The 14,974-nt window shown below is 37.2% G+C and overlaps 2 protein-coding genes across 4 annotated transcripts; both read right to left on the bottom strand.

Annotated features, from left to right (window-relative positions):
* On the bottom strand, positions 1–2,970 carry arl4d (ADP-ribosylation factor-like 4D). The gene is made up of 2 exons (XM_026915004.3): positions 2,795–2,970; positions 1–1,917 (listed from the first exon to the last, which is right to left on the bottom strand). The coding sequence occupies exon 2, from the start codon at positions 1,778–1,780 to the stop codon at positions 1,178–1,180; it is 603 nt and encodes a 200-aa protein (XP_026770805.1). The 5' UTR covers positions 1,781–1,917; positions 2,795–2,970; the 3' UTR covers positions 1–1,177.
* A 3,174-nt stretch (positions 2,971–6,144) lies between these two features.
* tmem106a (transmembrane protein 106A) lies at positions 6,145–14,904 on the bottom strand. Of its 3 annotated transcripts, none has more exons than XM_053238497.1 (9): positions 14,397–14,904; positions 12,748–14,199; positions 12,093–12,209; positions 10,983–11,046; positions 9,880–10,033; positions 9,481–9,621; positions 9,326–9,369; positions 8,764–8,817; positions 6,145–8,490 (listed from the first exon to the last, which is right to left on the bottom strand). In XM_053238497.1, exons 3-9 carry the CDS (start codon positions 12,190–12,192, stop codon positions 8,382–8,384), a joined length of 666 nt encoding a protein of 221 aa, XP_053094472.1. In that variant the 5' UTR covers positions 12,193–12,209; positions 12,748–14,199; positions 14,397–14,904; the 3' UTR covers positions 6,145–8,381. The 3 variants fall into 3 exon arrangements, with proteins under 3 accessions (XP_053094472.1, XP_053094471.1, XP_034165225.1); XM_053238496.1 differs by having other exon boundaries at positions 12,867–14,199; XM_034309334.2 differs by lacking the exon at positions 14,397–14,904 and having other exon boundaries at positions 12,093–12,245; positions 12,867–12,994.
* Between the last annotated feature and the right edge of the window lie 70 nt (positions 14,905–14,974).

Raw genomic sequence — 14,974 nt, 5'->3', positions numbered from 1 at the left:
TTTGCTGTTCTTTCATACTTTCACTTTATTTAGGTCTGTGTATGAATAAATATAACACAAATATTTTAAACATTTCTTTTGTTAAGACATAGTGCTAACTTCATAAAAAAATCTTTAACTGAGCTAATGTACTAGTTTTATTGTCATATAATACATTTAGCATAAAAAATATTGCTTTGAGTCTTACAATGTCTCCAGTCAGACATAATGGGACACCCCTTAGAGCATTTCTGTAACACAGGCCAGCAGTGACATCATCACAAGCACTGTTTCTATAAATAAATTTGGGACAGCTGCTATTTTTGTATTGTTACTCCACTTAGGGATACAATTGCTTTAAGCTTAATCTATAAGATATTATAAATAGGGTGAAGTTCCTAGCTGAAGGCACTGTCCAACAAATGATACCTCTGCACACCAAAGATCTATTAATTCTAAAGAAACCTGTATATAAAGAGAAGTATCAGATCTCACTGCCTTCAAGCCAGAAGCCCAGTCCGTATTTCTAATGCCACAAACTGAAACTGGCTTTCCTAAAGTGTTTCATATAGCAATTTCTGTATGACTCAATAATTATAATTATTGATAACTGATAATAATTATAGACTTACAAAGAGAAATATTTCTATTATGCATATCTCGTGTCAAAGTCATCTATAATTTATTCATTCCTCAACATTACAAAAAACTATTTACAGAATGTAAAAATGATCAGGTTTTTGAACTAAAACTCCACTAGAAGTGTGAATAGATTCTGTGTCAAACATTAAGTCCACAACTAGCTTAATACAAATACTAACAGGGCAAACTTTATATCAGCACTGAAATAAAGTAATTTTGGCTCTAAAAGCAAACCAGTGTTTTGCAAAGCCATGGTCTTGAATTCAGTCACTTTCCTTACTGGAGGAAATGCATATGAACAAAAGGCATGGGCTTAAATTCTGTTGATATTAGCCTTTTCAATCTATAGCAGTCTTCAAATATAAACAGCAGCTGCACAGGAAATACTATGGAAAGCAGCTCAATACTGTGTGATAGATAAAGGTCAAAGCCATTTTGACTCCAAGGCCATCTGGAAGGATTTCTTTGTTCCCAGCAAAATCCTGCAATAACGCAGAAACCGCTGTGGAGGTTCACAAGCAAGATAACTGTGCCTTAAAGGGGGTCCTTAAGCCGCTTATCTCTTTTTCTTGCTGTGCCTCACCACCTTTTTTCTTTTTAAAATCATCTCATACAGTTTCTCTAGGCCCAGCTGAAGGCCTTGGCCATCCACAGCACTACAGCCTTGCACATGGTGAAAGGTGTTAGCACTCAGTTCGTGTACAGCCAAAACTTTCTCCACCTCACTGACAGGAAGGGCAACCGGAAGATCCTGCTTGTTGGCTAGTACAAGCACAGGCACACCCTGGTTCTCTGACGTGCGTGTGATCTTATGAAGCTCCACCTTGGCCTCTTCCATACGCTCTGCTTCGGCGGAGTCCACAACAAAAACTATGCCATCGGTGCGGCGTGTGTACGACTTCCACAGTGGCCGCAGTTTGTCCTGACCACCCACGTCCCATACCTGGAAAGTAATGGCTCGTCCATTGCCCACTGACATTTTGATCTTCTCCATGTTGAAGCCTTTGGTCGGAATAGTTTTGACAAACTCCTTCAATTTAAGTCTGTAAAGGAGGGAAGTTTTGCCCGCAGAGTCCAGCCCAATGACCACCACGTGTAGGGAGTGAAAGTTAGGCAAAAATGGTGTGTTGGGAGCAATCTCTGTCAGCTGGTTCCCCATTGCAATTGGATTTTCTCACTATCCTGTGAGACGCAGCAGACTTGACTATTAAGCTTTAAGTGTTTGGCATTTGCACCTACTTCAAAGGTCCTGGAGGCAGACAGAAGGGCAATGAATCCAGAAGCACAGTGTCGGACCTAATCAAAGCAAACACAACAACTCGTTACAATCAGACAGGCCTAAAATATGCTTTAACAGTCTTTTTATTAAAAGGGGGGTTACACGTTTAATCCATATTATCTAGGATAAGAATGCCATCAGGATTAAAATCTACACTTTACACACAGAAGATCTGCACTAGCATTTCAACAGTTTAGAATAAATTTCTGGCTGCAGTAGCTTGTAGCATTGTCTATACAGTGACACGAAGCTACTTTGGTCGCAGTGTGTAATCCAACTATGTTTGCAGAGACTTGGAAAAAAAAAGGAATAAAAAATGTATGCAATTCTCAGACTAAAAGTAGTCTACTGTGCCTAATCCTCTTAAGATTGGACATTAAAAACAGATGTCTTATAGCTATATATACACAACCTACAGCTGTCTATGAAATATAAAGTGTGGGTTTAGTCCACAGAACCCACAGTGTAGGTTGTTTGTAAATGGAAATTGTTAACAGATCTTGGAAATCTTGGAACTGTCTGTTTTACCAATAGTTTGTTATACACTCTTAGAAAAAAAAAAAAGTTAAGTATCTAGAAGCCTTAAGGTTTCAGTGGTTGTCCCTCTGAGGGAACAATTAAAAAGTTTTGTGTAGAACCCTACAAAACTACAACACTTCAGACACAGAAACATCGGAAGAATCCTTGAAGAAGTCTTTTTCTGAGAGTTTAAAGCAGGCTAGAGTTCCGTTAACCACCAGGAATCCGTTTACACACAGAGATTTGTGTTGGACTACTTATTTTATCTCATTCTTTAGCACATCCTATACCCCAACGCAACAACACTGCAGTGCCACAGTCACACACTATACGCTGTTTGCGCTTTACAAATCAAAGCTGCTCAAAACTCCTTACCTAATTCAGCTGACAGCTCATGAAGGATGTATGAATCGGCATGTTAATCTAGAGAAGTGCTGACATCCAGTCGACTTTTCGTTTCAAAACAGCCGTCATTTTCTCCGTACAGTTGCTCTCGTCCTGTGCTGCTCGTCCGGCCAACAGGAGAAAACAGACGGAGGCAAGAGCGCGCGAGCTCTGGAACGACAACCAGCGCGTGACGTCACAGACAGACTGCCAGGTGCGCCCTCTAGTGGTTCACTAATTACATTGGTTTTAAACTGCTGAAAGCACTTCGCGCGCGCCACCTAATGCTACCTGTAAGTACTTCTGTCGAATGGTGCTCTGAGTTGTAATTACTGAATCTTTGTCTTTAAGTATACTGCAACTGTTAGCTAATGTTAGTTTATTTAGGTTTCTTCCTCACGCTGTTGTAAAATACAAGGGTAGCAACGCGCTATATTCACTCTCTTACATTTACTTTGGCATTTTTTAAAAATAAATTGCACTCGTAAATTATATATATATATATATATATATATATATATATATATATATATATATATATATATTTTTTTTTTAATTAATTGTACTAGTAAGTATATGATGGTTTACTTTTATTCGAGTAAATGTGTAAAAACAAAAATACACTTTTGCTGAGCTACATTTGATTATACCGCAAAGGTTCCCAAGAGGTTTCAGTTATTACGACAAACGTGAACGTTATCATTTGTTATAAGAAAAATTATATATGTTTGTTTTTGAATTCCTTCGTTTAGGGATTCAAAAACAAACATACACAGAACGTTCTGGAAATCGACCACTGTTAGCTTCGTTTCTTCTTCTTCTTCTTCTTCTTCTACTACTACTTCTTCTTCTTCTTCTTCTTCCCATTTGTTTGTTTGTTTGTTTACGTATTATAACTCGTTGTTATTCACTAAGATTCTTTTTTTAATGTTTTATTTTTGATTGTCCTGCCGATCTTCATGTTTATATTCTTGATGCCACGCCCATTCGCTTACTTTATTTTATTTTTTTTTAACATAACAGTACTTTTACTTGAGTAACATTTTTTAACTTAACAGTAGGCTACCTTTGTTTCAGTAATTTTTTTTTATTTTTATTCTACACACCTCTGAATGTAATGCAGCTAACAGATATCAATGTCTATAGTGACTAAGTGGTAGGGCTGGGCGATATGATAATATCGATATCATGATAAATAATATCACTGTACTCTTTTTCTACCGATACCGAGGTATCATTAGTACTGTGATATCTTTTTGTAGCTTTTTATGTTTTATTAATAATTACAAACTAAATGGAATTGAATCTAAATGGGTAGAAGCTGATTTGATGGTTTTGTTTTTTTTTTTTTTTGATTAAATCTCAATCTCTTTTCAGTGTTAGAATGTATTTTTTGTGGGCATTACATAAAAGTATCATCAAGGACTTTTATGTAGGACTTATTACTACGTAATAAGAAAAGAATCCAAATTATTTCTGTTATTATGACTAAAACTGATATGATAATTTGTATAGCACATTAAGGCACTTAGACCTCAGGTAATAAAATAAGAAAATAAATGATAGTTGTTGTATATGGGGAGTGTAACAACTTAAAATACATGAAAAAATATAATATAAACATATACAAGTATAACTATTTAAGATATAATAATATGGCAGTTTTATAAGGTTGATTCCAAAAAACATGCTAATTCCATAGTACTCTTTTAATTTGATCTCTGAAGTAAGGTTTCTACGAGGTGTGAATGTAAAACTTGATATTATAGTTAACCTACTGTGGTGCCATCATGAGTTTGTTGGATGTTCTTGCATCAGCTAGATAGTTCAGTTCTTTAATAAAAGCTGATCAGTGTGGATCTCTTGGACTGTGTAACATAGTTACAATGTTTCTTCATGATATATTCATTGGATTTTGTGACATTGCAGTTGCTGTGTCACTCGTTCCTCTGTTTTGCAGAAAAGTTGCTAGGGAACACACAAGCTATCAGACGTCACTGCAGCTTTGAGGTCAGTGAAGTGTGTGTAGTCTCTGCAAGGGGCTGATATTGGTAAGTTTTCTAACAATGCTTATTAAAGATCTGCATTGCATGCTCATTTAATTCTTAATTTAGGCCTACTTATTCTTGCAAGGGTTACAATGTTCTATTGGTTATAAAATTGGTATAACAGCCTTCATGTGACTGAAGTTGGCTAGATAGAAATATTTTTGATCCTGATATAGGATTCTTGTAGATGAATTAAAACATTTCCCATGGGTATGGCAAATTAACATATAGCAAAAATCAGGTTTGTGTTTTTTGTTTTGTTCTGGTTTGTTTTGGGGTTTTTTTTTTTGGTCCTATCAGTGGACACTTCTCACTGTTTGAGCTTGAGTTACATTAATCAGGAAAGGGAAGCTCTCATGTTACGTTCTGCTGACTGGTCACATAAATCTCCTTCTCAGGTCTTTCATCAGGTGGTGTAAAATGTCAGCAATGCACTGGGAGGCTCGCCGCCGGCAGATCGTGCTGGACCGCAGGATGGCCACCAAAGCCAAGCACCGTCTCACAGTAAGCTGTGTTTAAAGGAATGATGTGGGTTATATTAAATTTACATAAATGTTTCTAATAGTTCTAATGCAGGTCTGCAGTCTGCACGATGCTATCAAACACTCATTACTTGTTAGTTACGTCACAACATATCTGCAGACCAAACATTAAAAAAACAAATTTTGGATATGAAATATAGCTTCACTAATTTATTACATTGAAGTGGAATAGTTTCCTCAGATCATTTCTTTAATTTATGTTCAATTACATGCTGTGTATATGCTACATATTGTTCATTACATCATGTAGGCTGAATATTAGTGTAGGGCTATGCATGACTCTATATTCAATTCAAATCAAGTTTATTTATAGAGCACTTTTAACAATAGACATTTTCACAAAGCAGTTTTAGAGAGTTTTATATTGCTTTGCAGCTGTGAAAATTTATATTGGCTCCCTTGTATAACGACTGATGTCACGTTTGCATTTAACTCTAGTCGTGACTTCTATTCTTTGCTGGTGTTGTAGGAAGACAGACAGAAGCAAGGCACTACAGAAGAGGGCCCAAGGGAGACAAATCTAACACCCCCATTGTCAGCAACCCTGGGTATGCCAGGCATGCAAATACAACACACAATATGATTTCTCAATGTTGCTTGACTCTGTGATCATGAATCAGCTGTGCTTTTATAGTTATTTATCATCTTGGTTAGTACATACAATGGCTTCCATAATTTTTGGCAGTCCATGAAAATTAGCAAAAAAGTAATATATAAAAAGAGTAACACATGCAATAAGTGATATCAAACATACAGGGGTATTGTATCGTTTTATTTAAACATGTTTTTCCAAACAAAAATAAGACAAATATTAGTGCATTTTTATTTGTTGCAAAACACTGGTTTCATAATTATAGGCACCCTTACAATTAATACTTTGTGATGCCTGCCCTGGGGAGAATAATAGCACTCTGAGTATCTTCCTGTAATGTCTAACAAGATTGGAGACATTTGTAGAGGGATGTTGGTCCACTCTGACATGCAGAATATTTTAAGCTCCTTTATATTCTTAGGTTTGTGCATGTGGACTTTCCATTTAGACCACAGGCTTTCAGGAGGATTCAAATGTGGAGACTGAAAGCTGTTGTATGTTTGGCCGTTGCTGAAGCTCTATTTCCAAGTCTTAACCTCCTGTCGAAGGCAACCAGGTTTTTGATTTGAAATATACTGGTACTTAACAGAATTCATGAAGCCATCAATCTTCACAAGATCCCCTGAACCACCAGCCACAAAGCAGTCTCAAAGCAACAATTATCCCCTCCATATTTTACAATGGGGTATCAGGTACTTTCCTTGTATTCAGTCCCCTTTTGTCACCAAACATACGGATGGTGTACATGACCAAAATGTCTGATTTGGTCTCATCTGACCACATGATGCTAATTGTAATTCTAATGAGGCTTGGGGAAGTTCAGACAGTGCATTTTGTCAATGCAATGTCATTTTGCAAAGCTTCCAACCAGCTTAAAGATAGATCACAGGGATTTTACATGTGGAACCCAGGGAAACAGGACATAGGTAAAGGCAACAACAACAGCTCTGGGAACTGAGAGCATGACAATTTGTTTGCATATTTGCATTTAAAATATTCCTTAGGGGTGTCAATGCTATTATTAAAAATTACTTCTAATGAGAATGAACAGATATAAATAGTTTCTCCTATTGCTGTGAGTGGAAATGTTTATTACTGTGTGTAATGTTGATGTTTGCTGTTAATTTTTTTCTCAATAATTCTGGAGGCTACTGTATCACACTTTCTTTAAAGTCAGCCTGATTATTGTCTTTGAGTATGTTCAAACACAGCTTCACTACTACAACCGACAGTCTCACAGCCAAATAAACCCACATGTTGTGTTTTTGCCTTTTTGAACCCCTAGTGGTTGATAAAAGGATCACCTGCCAGTGTGAACATCTAAAAGAGCAATATAGCACCAAGATTGAAAACAGATACACGGTGAGATTTATCATCACTTGTTTTACACTGTTTTCAGAAATACTATGATGGCAGAATTAGAATCAGTTAATTAGTTAATTTAGTTATTAGTCTATTGAGTGCTATATAAAACATTCATAATTGAGGAAGTTGATTAACTGTAATTCAATTAAACACCACAAAATTAAATGAAGTAATGCATTTAATGAATCATATCTTCAGTAGGTTTCTCACAACTGTCAAAAGCAAGGCAATGTCCTTATAAATGCTGGATGTTTTGTGTGTTTAGGCCACACAGTATTCCCAACAGTGGTGATGTGGATGACCAATCTCACTGCTGTTCCAGGGCCCATGTTAATTTGCAGTAACGTGATGTAATAGGGAAATGGATAATAAAAAAAATCACACACACAAACCATTTGGAGCCTATTTTAAATTTTTGACTAATAATGATGACACTATTAAAGATGAATCTATCTTATTTCAGTGTGCCATTATTTTGTCTGGCCTCCCTTAGAATGTTAAAAAAAAAAAAAAAGAACTATGTACAAAACTAATTAGTTTATTGCCAAGTGCAAATCAAAGTAAACGACATAATATTTTTTAAATTTCACATTAATTTCGATGTGCAAATCTTGCAATAGACTGGCGCCCCATCCAGGCTGTATTCTCACCTTGCACCCAGTGTTCCCAGGATCCACCGCAACCCTGACCAGGACAAAGTGCTTACTGAAGATGAATGAATGAATGAAAGAAATGTGTATATCTTAACTATAAGAAAATTTGTAGATATTTGCAGTAGGGCACAGGCACTTTCACACTGCAGATGGTCCACTGATTAAATGTAATCAATTAATTAATCAATCAAGCCATCGGCAGCAAAAAAAATACTACACTTACCATAAAATATATTTAAAAGTACATGTAAGCTACTCTGTGATTATATTTAACAATTAATAGATAGATTCCAACTGTTTGCTTTTAAGATCAGCTTTGGCACTTGCTACCAGTGTTCCCTTTGGTTTCTCTTCATCATATACAGTATGTCAGCAAAGTCATGGAAAAGTATGAGGAATGGTAGTGTTTCTTCCGCAATCAATATATTCATATGTATCCAAAGACAGCTGCTCCTCATGTGACAGGTAGTAGGCTTTTATAGTCATTCTGTGGAGAATAGAGAGTTACAGCTTGTGCAATCATTGCAAGCATGTCACAGATCACATGAAACCACATTTATTGTTTTATATCACTTTACTACTTTACTTCTATATATGTGAGCACAGAACATGCAGTAATTTATAAAGTACGCAGCTATATAAGTTCTTAGACAAAAAATTATGTGTAAATCATCCACCAGAAGCAAGGCCCACATTCAAAGGCTACGTGTGAGGCTGTGCATGAAATCAATGTAAATGAAAAAAAAAACCAGATACTTACTGCAAATGTACATACAAGGTGTGGGGCCGGATGGCAGATGTCTGACAGTAATAACTGTGGAAAAGTTAGTTTTTTAATAACAAAGGAATCAAATGTTATTTCACCGGCATTAGGATGTAGAATGAAACGAAAAAAAAAAAACAACAACAAAGAAACAAAGAAATAAATGCTGGACTTAGAAGGTACACTCTAGAACTGAGATTTGAGGTTTGAGTATCAGTTGCGTGTTTTAGCCTTGCAACTTTTGAATAATAGACACTGTTTTGAATCAGTATGTTTCCCACTGGCTGTACTTGAGCTGAACATTTATTGCAAACAGCAATTCTGTCCTTTGCCAAAACAGCAAAACTCTTCGACACCACCAACATTATCAATATGCAGCATGAGAATGTGACCACATGCATCGGTGTGTGTGTGTGCGTGTGTGAGTTTGCAACATTTGCCAGCAGGTTGTAATTTTGGCTATAGTGTCAATATTAGACAAATAATTAAAATAATATATTGCTGATATATCATAAATACTACTTTCATAAATACATATTTATAAATAAATAATACTTACATCAGGCCTTGGTCTTCAATGGTGGCATTAGTCACAATAGTAAACTGTAAAAGGAAAGAAGTATGCAGAAAAAAATCAATACTTGGTTTAAGCCCATATTTTCTGAACCTGTAAACTACATTTAACTTTAAGTATTTTAAACTTGGAAAACCCACCGTTTTCTGTGAGCGTGGGGGAACTGTGGTCACATTTGAGATCTTGGTCCTCCCAACCACAATTTCATTAATCAGGACTTGTAGATCCAGATCATGAGCCTCAGTGCTAACATAATTTTGATTGCTGATGTTAAGTTTGTTCTATAAAATGGACAACAGATGTTAGTGGCATAAAAATGGTTATGCTATAAAATGAACTGACAATAACTTGAATTAGTATTGGATTATAATCAGGCAAGTCACTTTAAGCATTTAAAAAAAAATGAGAAGAATCCAGGTCCATTAGAAGAGTGAACAGAATAATTATTTCTGTCAAATATTATGCTGCGTAATGGCAGTAATGTTATGCAAAAGCTGCCTAATTAAATTTTGGGGACTTTGTAAATAAACTCCACATACTGTGATAAGCATCTGAACATTCTGAGGTGTGAAATAGACAAGGGAGGACTGGAGAGATATAGGAGACATGACCAAGCTCCGAGGGAAGAGGAAGAACAGGATCAGGAAACAGGTCAGAAGACATAATGTAATGGAGGTACACACATACAGCTTCCTGCAAGAACATTATGCATTATTATTCTCTTTTAGCCAAATACAAAAAGGACACTGCTGATAAAACGTTTATTCGTCTAAGCTATCGTTCGTATTAAGGTACCATTTTATTACATATACAAAAAAATCTAATATTATTAAAGAAACTACATACGTGGTGTAATAAGATAATACCATAACGAATAATATGTCAATACCAGTTCCAAACAACTTGTGAACATAAAACTAAACTTTCTGCAGATTAGTAGATGTGCTTCACTTTTCCTCTACAAAGCCATAAGTCCTAAACTGCACAAGAAAACAGAATGTTATCTGTCGTTCTCATTTCCTGTTGTGCATCAGTGTTTGACTAAAAATAAACATTTCAGTTTGTATCACAGTTACACTGTATGGCCAAATGTTTGCGGACACCTGACCATCAAATTTGTATGTGCTTGCTGAACATCCCATTTCAGATTTAGTCTCCTTTGCTGTTGTAATAACCTCCTCTCTTCTGGGAAGGCTTTCCACTAGATTTTGGAGCGTGGCTGTGGGGATTTGTGCTCATTCAGCCACAAGAGCATTAGTGAGGTTAGGCACTGATATCAGGCAAGAAGGCCTGGGGTGCAGTCAGCATTCCAGTTCATCCCAAAGGTATTCAGTGAGGTTGAGGTCAGGGCTCTGTGCAGGCCTGAGTTCCTCGAGTTCCTCCACACCAACCTTGGCAAGACATGTCTTCATGGAGCTCGGTTTGTGCACAGGGTACTGTCATGCTGGAGCATTGTAAAATTGTAATGCTACAGCATACACTGACATCCTATATAATTGTGTGCTTCCAACTTTGTGGCAACTTTTTGGGGAAGACCCACATATGGGTGTGATGGTCAGGTGTCCACAAACTTTTGGCCATATAGTGTATTCTGTAGCTGTATGATTCAGACATGTATAATAGATCACCAGGTAACACTCACGTACGACTAGGCTTCAGCCTTTGGTCACTGCATGGAATAACCGCCACCAGCTGGGCCTCATCACCTGAACACAGAGATGGTCAACAATCAAAAAAAGCATGCTCAAAAAACAAAATGGAAGACCATAACTGACCTCTAGATCTCCTCACAAGGCACTGTGAGTACCTCTAAAGTATGTCTAAATACATATTACAATCAACTCCAGAATTATCTGCACTCATCACGAAAATGAGCATAAATGAACACGTGCAAGATGTGATTAATACAGCTTAAACATGTGGATGCTGTACTGTTTTATTTTAACACAATATTTTTTTCAGATGTAAGAAGTGCATGTGGACGTAGCTCTTCAAAAGACCTTTAGATTAAAGGTCTTCCCTAGGGTACAAATGTGGACACATGTCTATTGCAAAATATCTTTTTGTGTTTCTGCAACTATTTCTGTGTTAATTTGAATGTATGTTTGGGGTCACTGTCTTGTTGAAAAATCCATCTACAGCCAAGGCTTAACCCCCAGCCAGAGGCACTGAGGTTTTAGGACAAATTATCTTGGTGCTTAGCAGAATTCTTCATGCCATCAATAAGAGTCCCTGCAAAGCATCAATAAGCCACCACCATAATTTTGGGTGGGTTTGAGCTTTTCTTTGAATGCAGGTTCCACCATATATGCTGATGGTGTGCACTGACAAAAAATTTGGTCTCATTTGGTCATAACACTTTTTTTCCTAAGGATGACAATTGCATTGTTTTTCCAATATTATTTAAGAGTAATGTAATTTTTGTTAATGTCATTTTTGTCCAATCTCCTGAAAGGCACTCATAATTCGTGTTGGCACCCCGTCTAGGGTGTCCCTCGCCTTGTGCCCTGAGTCCCCTGGGATAAGCTCCAGGCTCCCCGCGACCCTGTGTAGGATAAGCGGTACAGAAACTGGACGGATGGATGGTACTCATAATTCTGGAACTGACTGTATGAGTTCCTACCTCTTACTACCTTTTCGGGAAAATATTGCCTTTTAATTACCAACATGAGGAAACACATTTTCCTTTGTAATTGTTTTGGCATAAACACAACTAAACACAAAGTTTGGGACTTTTATAAAGGAAGCCTACTTCTAGATATTCGTCCTGAGCCCCGGCAGGTAGGACACACGTCCCAGTGGTGTTCTCCTGTGATGCTGCCGTAGTCCTGCCTGTCTTTGTTATGGGTCATGATGGCTGCTGTACTTACTGAAAAAGAGATGGACTAATTCAGAAAGCCCTGGTCTATAGAGAAAGAGATAGTGACAAGGATTCATCAGAAAGCTAACAAGTTTATACTTCCTGATGCTCATTTCCAGATATTCTTTTTTATTTCTTTTTATTTTCTATAGGTTTCACTGTGAAAATATATTAGACTAGTAGACCTATTTTAAAGGCATCTATATAAATCTAAAAATTTGGAAAAACTTGATCTTAGATTATATAATTACTTTTTTTTTTTCTTTTTTCAAACTGCATGATGTTTACTTTTTAGAATAAAAAAAAATGCCACTTACATTTCTGAACCTACCAGGCCACAGTCACTTTGGTTAAAGCTAAACACCTAGACTATGTACAGTTTATAGTAAAAGTAAACAGTGACTGTATAATATTTCTTGAAGATATGAATACACCCCAAGGTTTCAGTTCCCCAAGATCAACATTTCTACTTCTAATCATTTCTAATTTAGGTTATGTCTTGGGGAAACGAAACTTTACAGACGTAAGGTACTGAATGTGTACTTACAATAAGTGCTATAAAGTTGTTCATTTTAAACGTTGTTTTTAACGAGTGGCATCTGCGGCGCAGAATCTACATTAGAAATGATCGTCATGTGCCAGACGCTTGCAAGCTTGTACACTCACCGCGACGTGTCTGGGTCTCAGATAGACAGTCCGCTGACTTAGAACTGGTCATATATGTTGGTTAATCCCATGTTTAACCCCGTTTCTAAGAAAAAGAAGTGCTTTCTGTCTCTCTCTTTCCTTGCAGAAGGACGGAGTCAAAGTGCGCAGTCTCTTCCTCTTTGTGCTGAGGTCGCTGCTGGGCGCCGCTCCGTGGCTGCTTTCAGTATGACTACTATTTACTCCTAACTCATTTCCGGTATAATTCTCCAAAACTGCTCTCAAAAACTTTGCCTTTCCTCTCTGCACTTATTCTATCATAATAATTACACCGAACCGTGCTGTCCCAAATTACTAAACCATGTTTAAGATCATTTTATAACCAGAAAAAACTAACCAAATCATGTCATTTTGCTACCTGATTTTTGGGGTCAACTGGCAGCTTGGTGCTTACCACACACAGTTACCTGATCTCACATCAGCTAAGCCATGTTACTTCTATCTAACATTTCCACTGCAAGGGCCTGGGAGCATAAGCGTTGACATTCACTTATCAGGTCAGGAAATATTTGCTGCTCAGTTAAATGTAACATATGCACTACATGGCCAAGAGTTTCTGGACACCTGACCATCACACCCATATGTGCGTCTTCCCCAAACTGTTGCCACAAAGTTGGAAGCACACATTTGTATAGGATTTCTTTGTATGCTGTAGCATTATAATTTCTCTTCACTGGAACATGAACATGTTCCAGCATGACAATGCCCCTGTGCACAAAGCAAGGTCCATTTGCCAAGGTTGGAGTGGAAGAGCTCGAGACTTGACCTCAACCCCACTGAACACTGTAGGAATGAATTGGGACAATGACTGCTCCCCAGGCCTCCTTACCCACCATCAGTGCCTGACTAAAGCACTTGTGGTCTTGATGGGAAAATCCCCACAGCCATGCTACAAAATCTAGTGAAAAGGCTTCCCAGCAGAGTTGGGGTTATTACAAAAGCAAGGGGACTAAATCTAGAATGGTACATTCAAAAAATACATATGAATGTTATGGTCAGGTGCCCACAAACTTTAGGCCATATAGTGTATATAAAGTATTTGGCAACCACCAGTCGCCAGGACAGCTTCAGTGCACCTACATGTCTCTGGAACTGCACTGGAGGGATGAACAGCATTCTTCCAAACGATATTTCCTCAGTTGCTGTTTTGATGATGGTGGTGGAGAGCACTAAAGTATCAGCCCAAAATCAATTGGGTTAAGATGTACTTACTGTGAGGGTCATAGTATAAGATTTTCATCCTCATCAAACCATTCAGTGAGCCCTCATGCCCAGTGGATGAAGCATTACCGTCCTGAAAGAGACCACCCCCATCAAGCTAGAAATATTTCAATACAATAATAATTCTCTTTATGAAGTTGTTTACATCATTTTATAACCATGTTAATGAACTCTTAATGAACTCTCTCTCAGATTCACTTGGTTCTTTTCCACTTGCTATCTTGATCTAAACTAGAGGTCAACTGGACTTAATGGAATTTTTATACATACCCTATTGCATGGTGCGTATGTTAAGTGCTTAATTGTATCATCCCTGGAAGCATATTAACGCGTTATGTTTCTCCAATCATTTACTCAGGGGTTTGACTTTGTCACACGTCTGTATATAGTATATGTGTGCTTCCTCCTGTACTCCATTTAGCAAGTTGATGCAGCAAAACTATATCGAAATAAATGGGAGGACAGAGGCATAAAACAGAAAAAGCATGTTACATGATGAACACTATTTACTGCAACTGTATTTGATTAATAAAACATTGAACACTCAAACACTTCAATCGGCAGTAGAAAACTAGAAAACTAGAATTCACTTAAATTTTCTTCTCCCCTACAGATTTTGTGGGTAAAGTGGATGGAAAAACAGGACAAGAGATTAGTTCCTATCTTTCAAAAGAGGAAGCTGACTGAAAAAGAAAAAAAAAAACATTAGCCAGGACTTTCATTTCACTACAGCATAACCCCTTCACAGAGGTTCATGTCTTTAACATGAACATCAACTACTAATCATTTTTCCTGTGCTACAGAGAATAACATCTGTTTATATACATTTAAAAATAATGCTAAACCTA

The sequence above is a fragment of the Pangasianodon hypophthalmus genome, chromosome 12 (genome assembly GCF_027358585.1).
Source record: "Pangasianodon hypophthalmus isolate fPanHyp1 chromosome 12, fPanHyp1.pri, whole genome shotgun sequence".
In the NCBI taxonomy this organism is placed as follows: Eukaryota; Metazoa; Chordata; class Actinopteri; order Siluriformes; family Pangasiidae; genus Pangasianodon; species Pangasianodon hypophthalmus.
Note: the sequence above shows the minus strand (reverse complement) of the source record. Positions and strands in the feature narration are given on the sequence as shown.

What these genes read in the sequence shown, in the direction of transcription:
- tmem106a (XM_053238496.1), bottom strand. Translation starts at nt 12,918, where the DNA reads ATGACCAGTTCTAAGTCAGCGGACTGTCTATCTGAGACCCAGACACGT. An exon ending in ATGTTCAGATGCTTATCACA is followed by an intron (nt 9,622 to 9,879) that starts GTATGTGGAGTT and finishes TCCATTTTATAG; the next exon opens with AACAAACTTAACATCAGCAA. An exon ending in ATTGAAGACCAAGGCCTGAT is followed by an intron (nt 8,818 to 9,325) that starts GTAAGTATTATT and finishes ACTTTTCCACAG; the next exon opens with TTATTACTGTCAGACATCTG.
- arl4d (XM_026915004.3), bottom strand. Translation starts at nt 1,780, where the DNA reads ATGGGGAACCAGCTGACAGAGATTGCTCCCAACACACCATTTTTGCCT.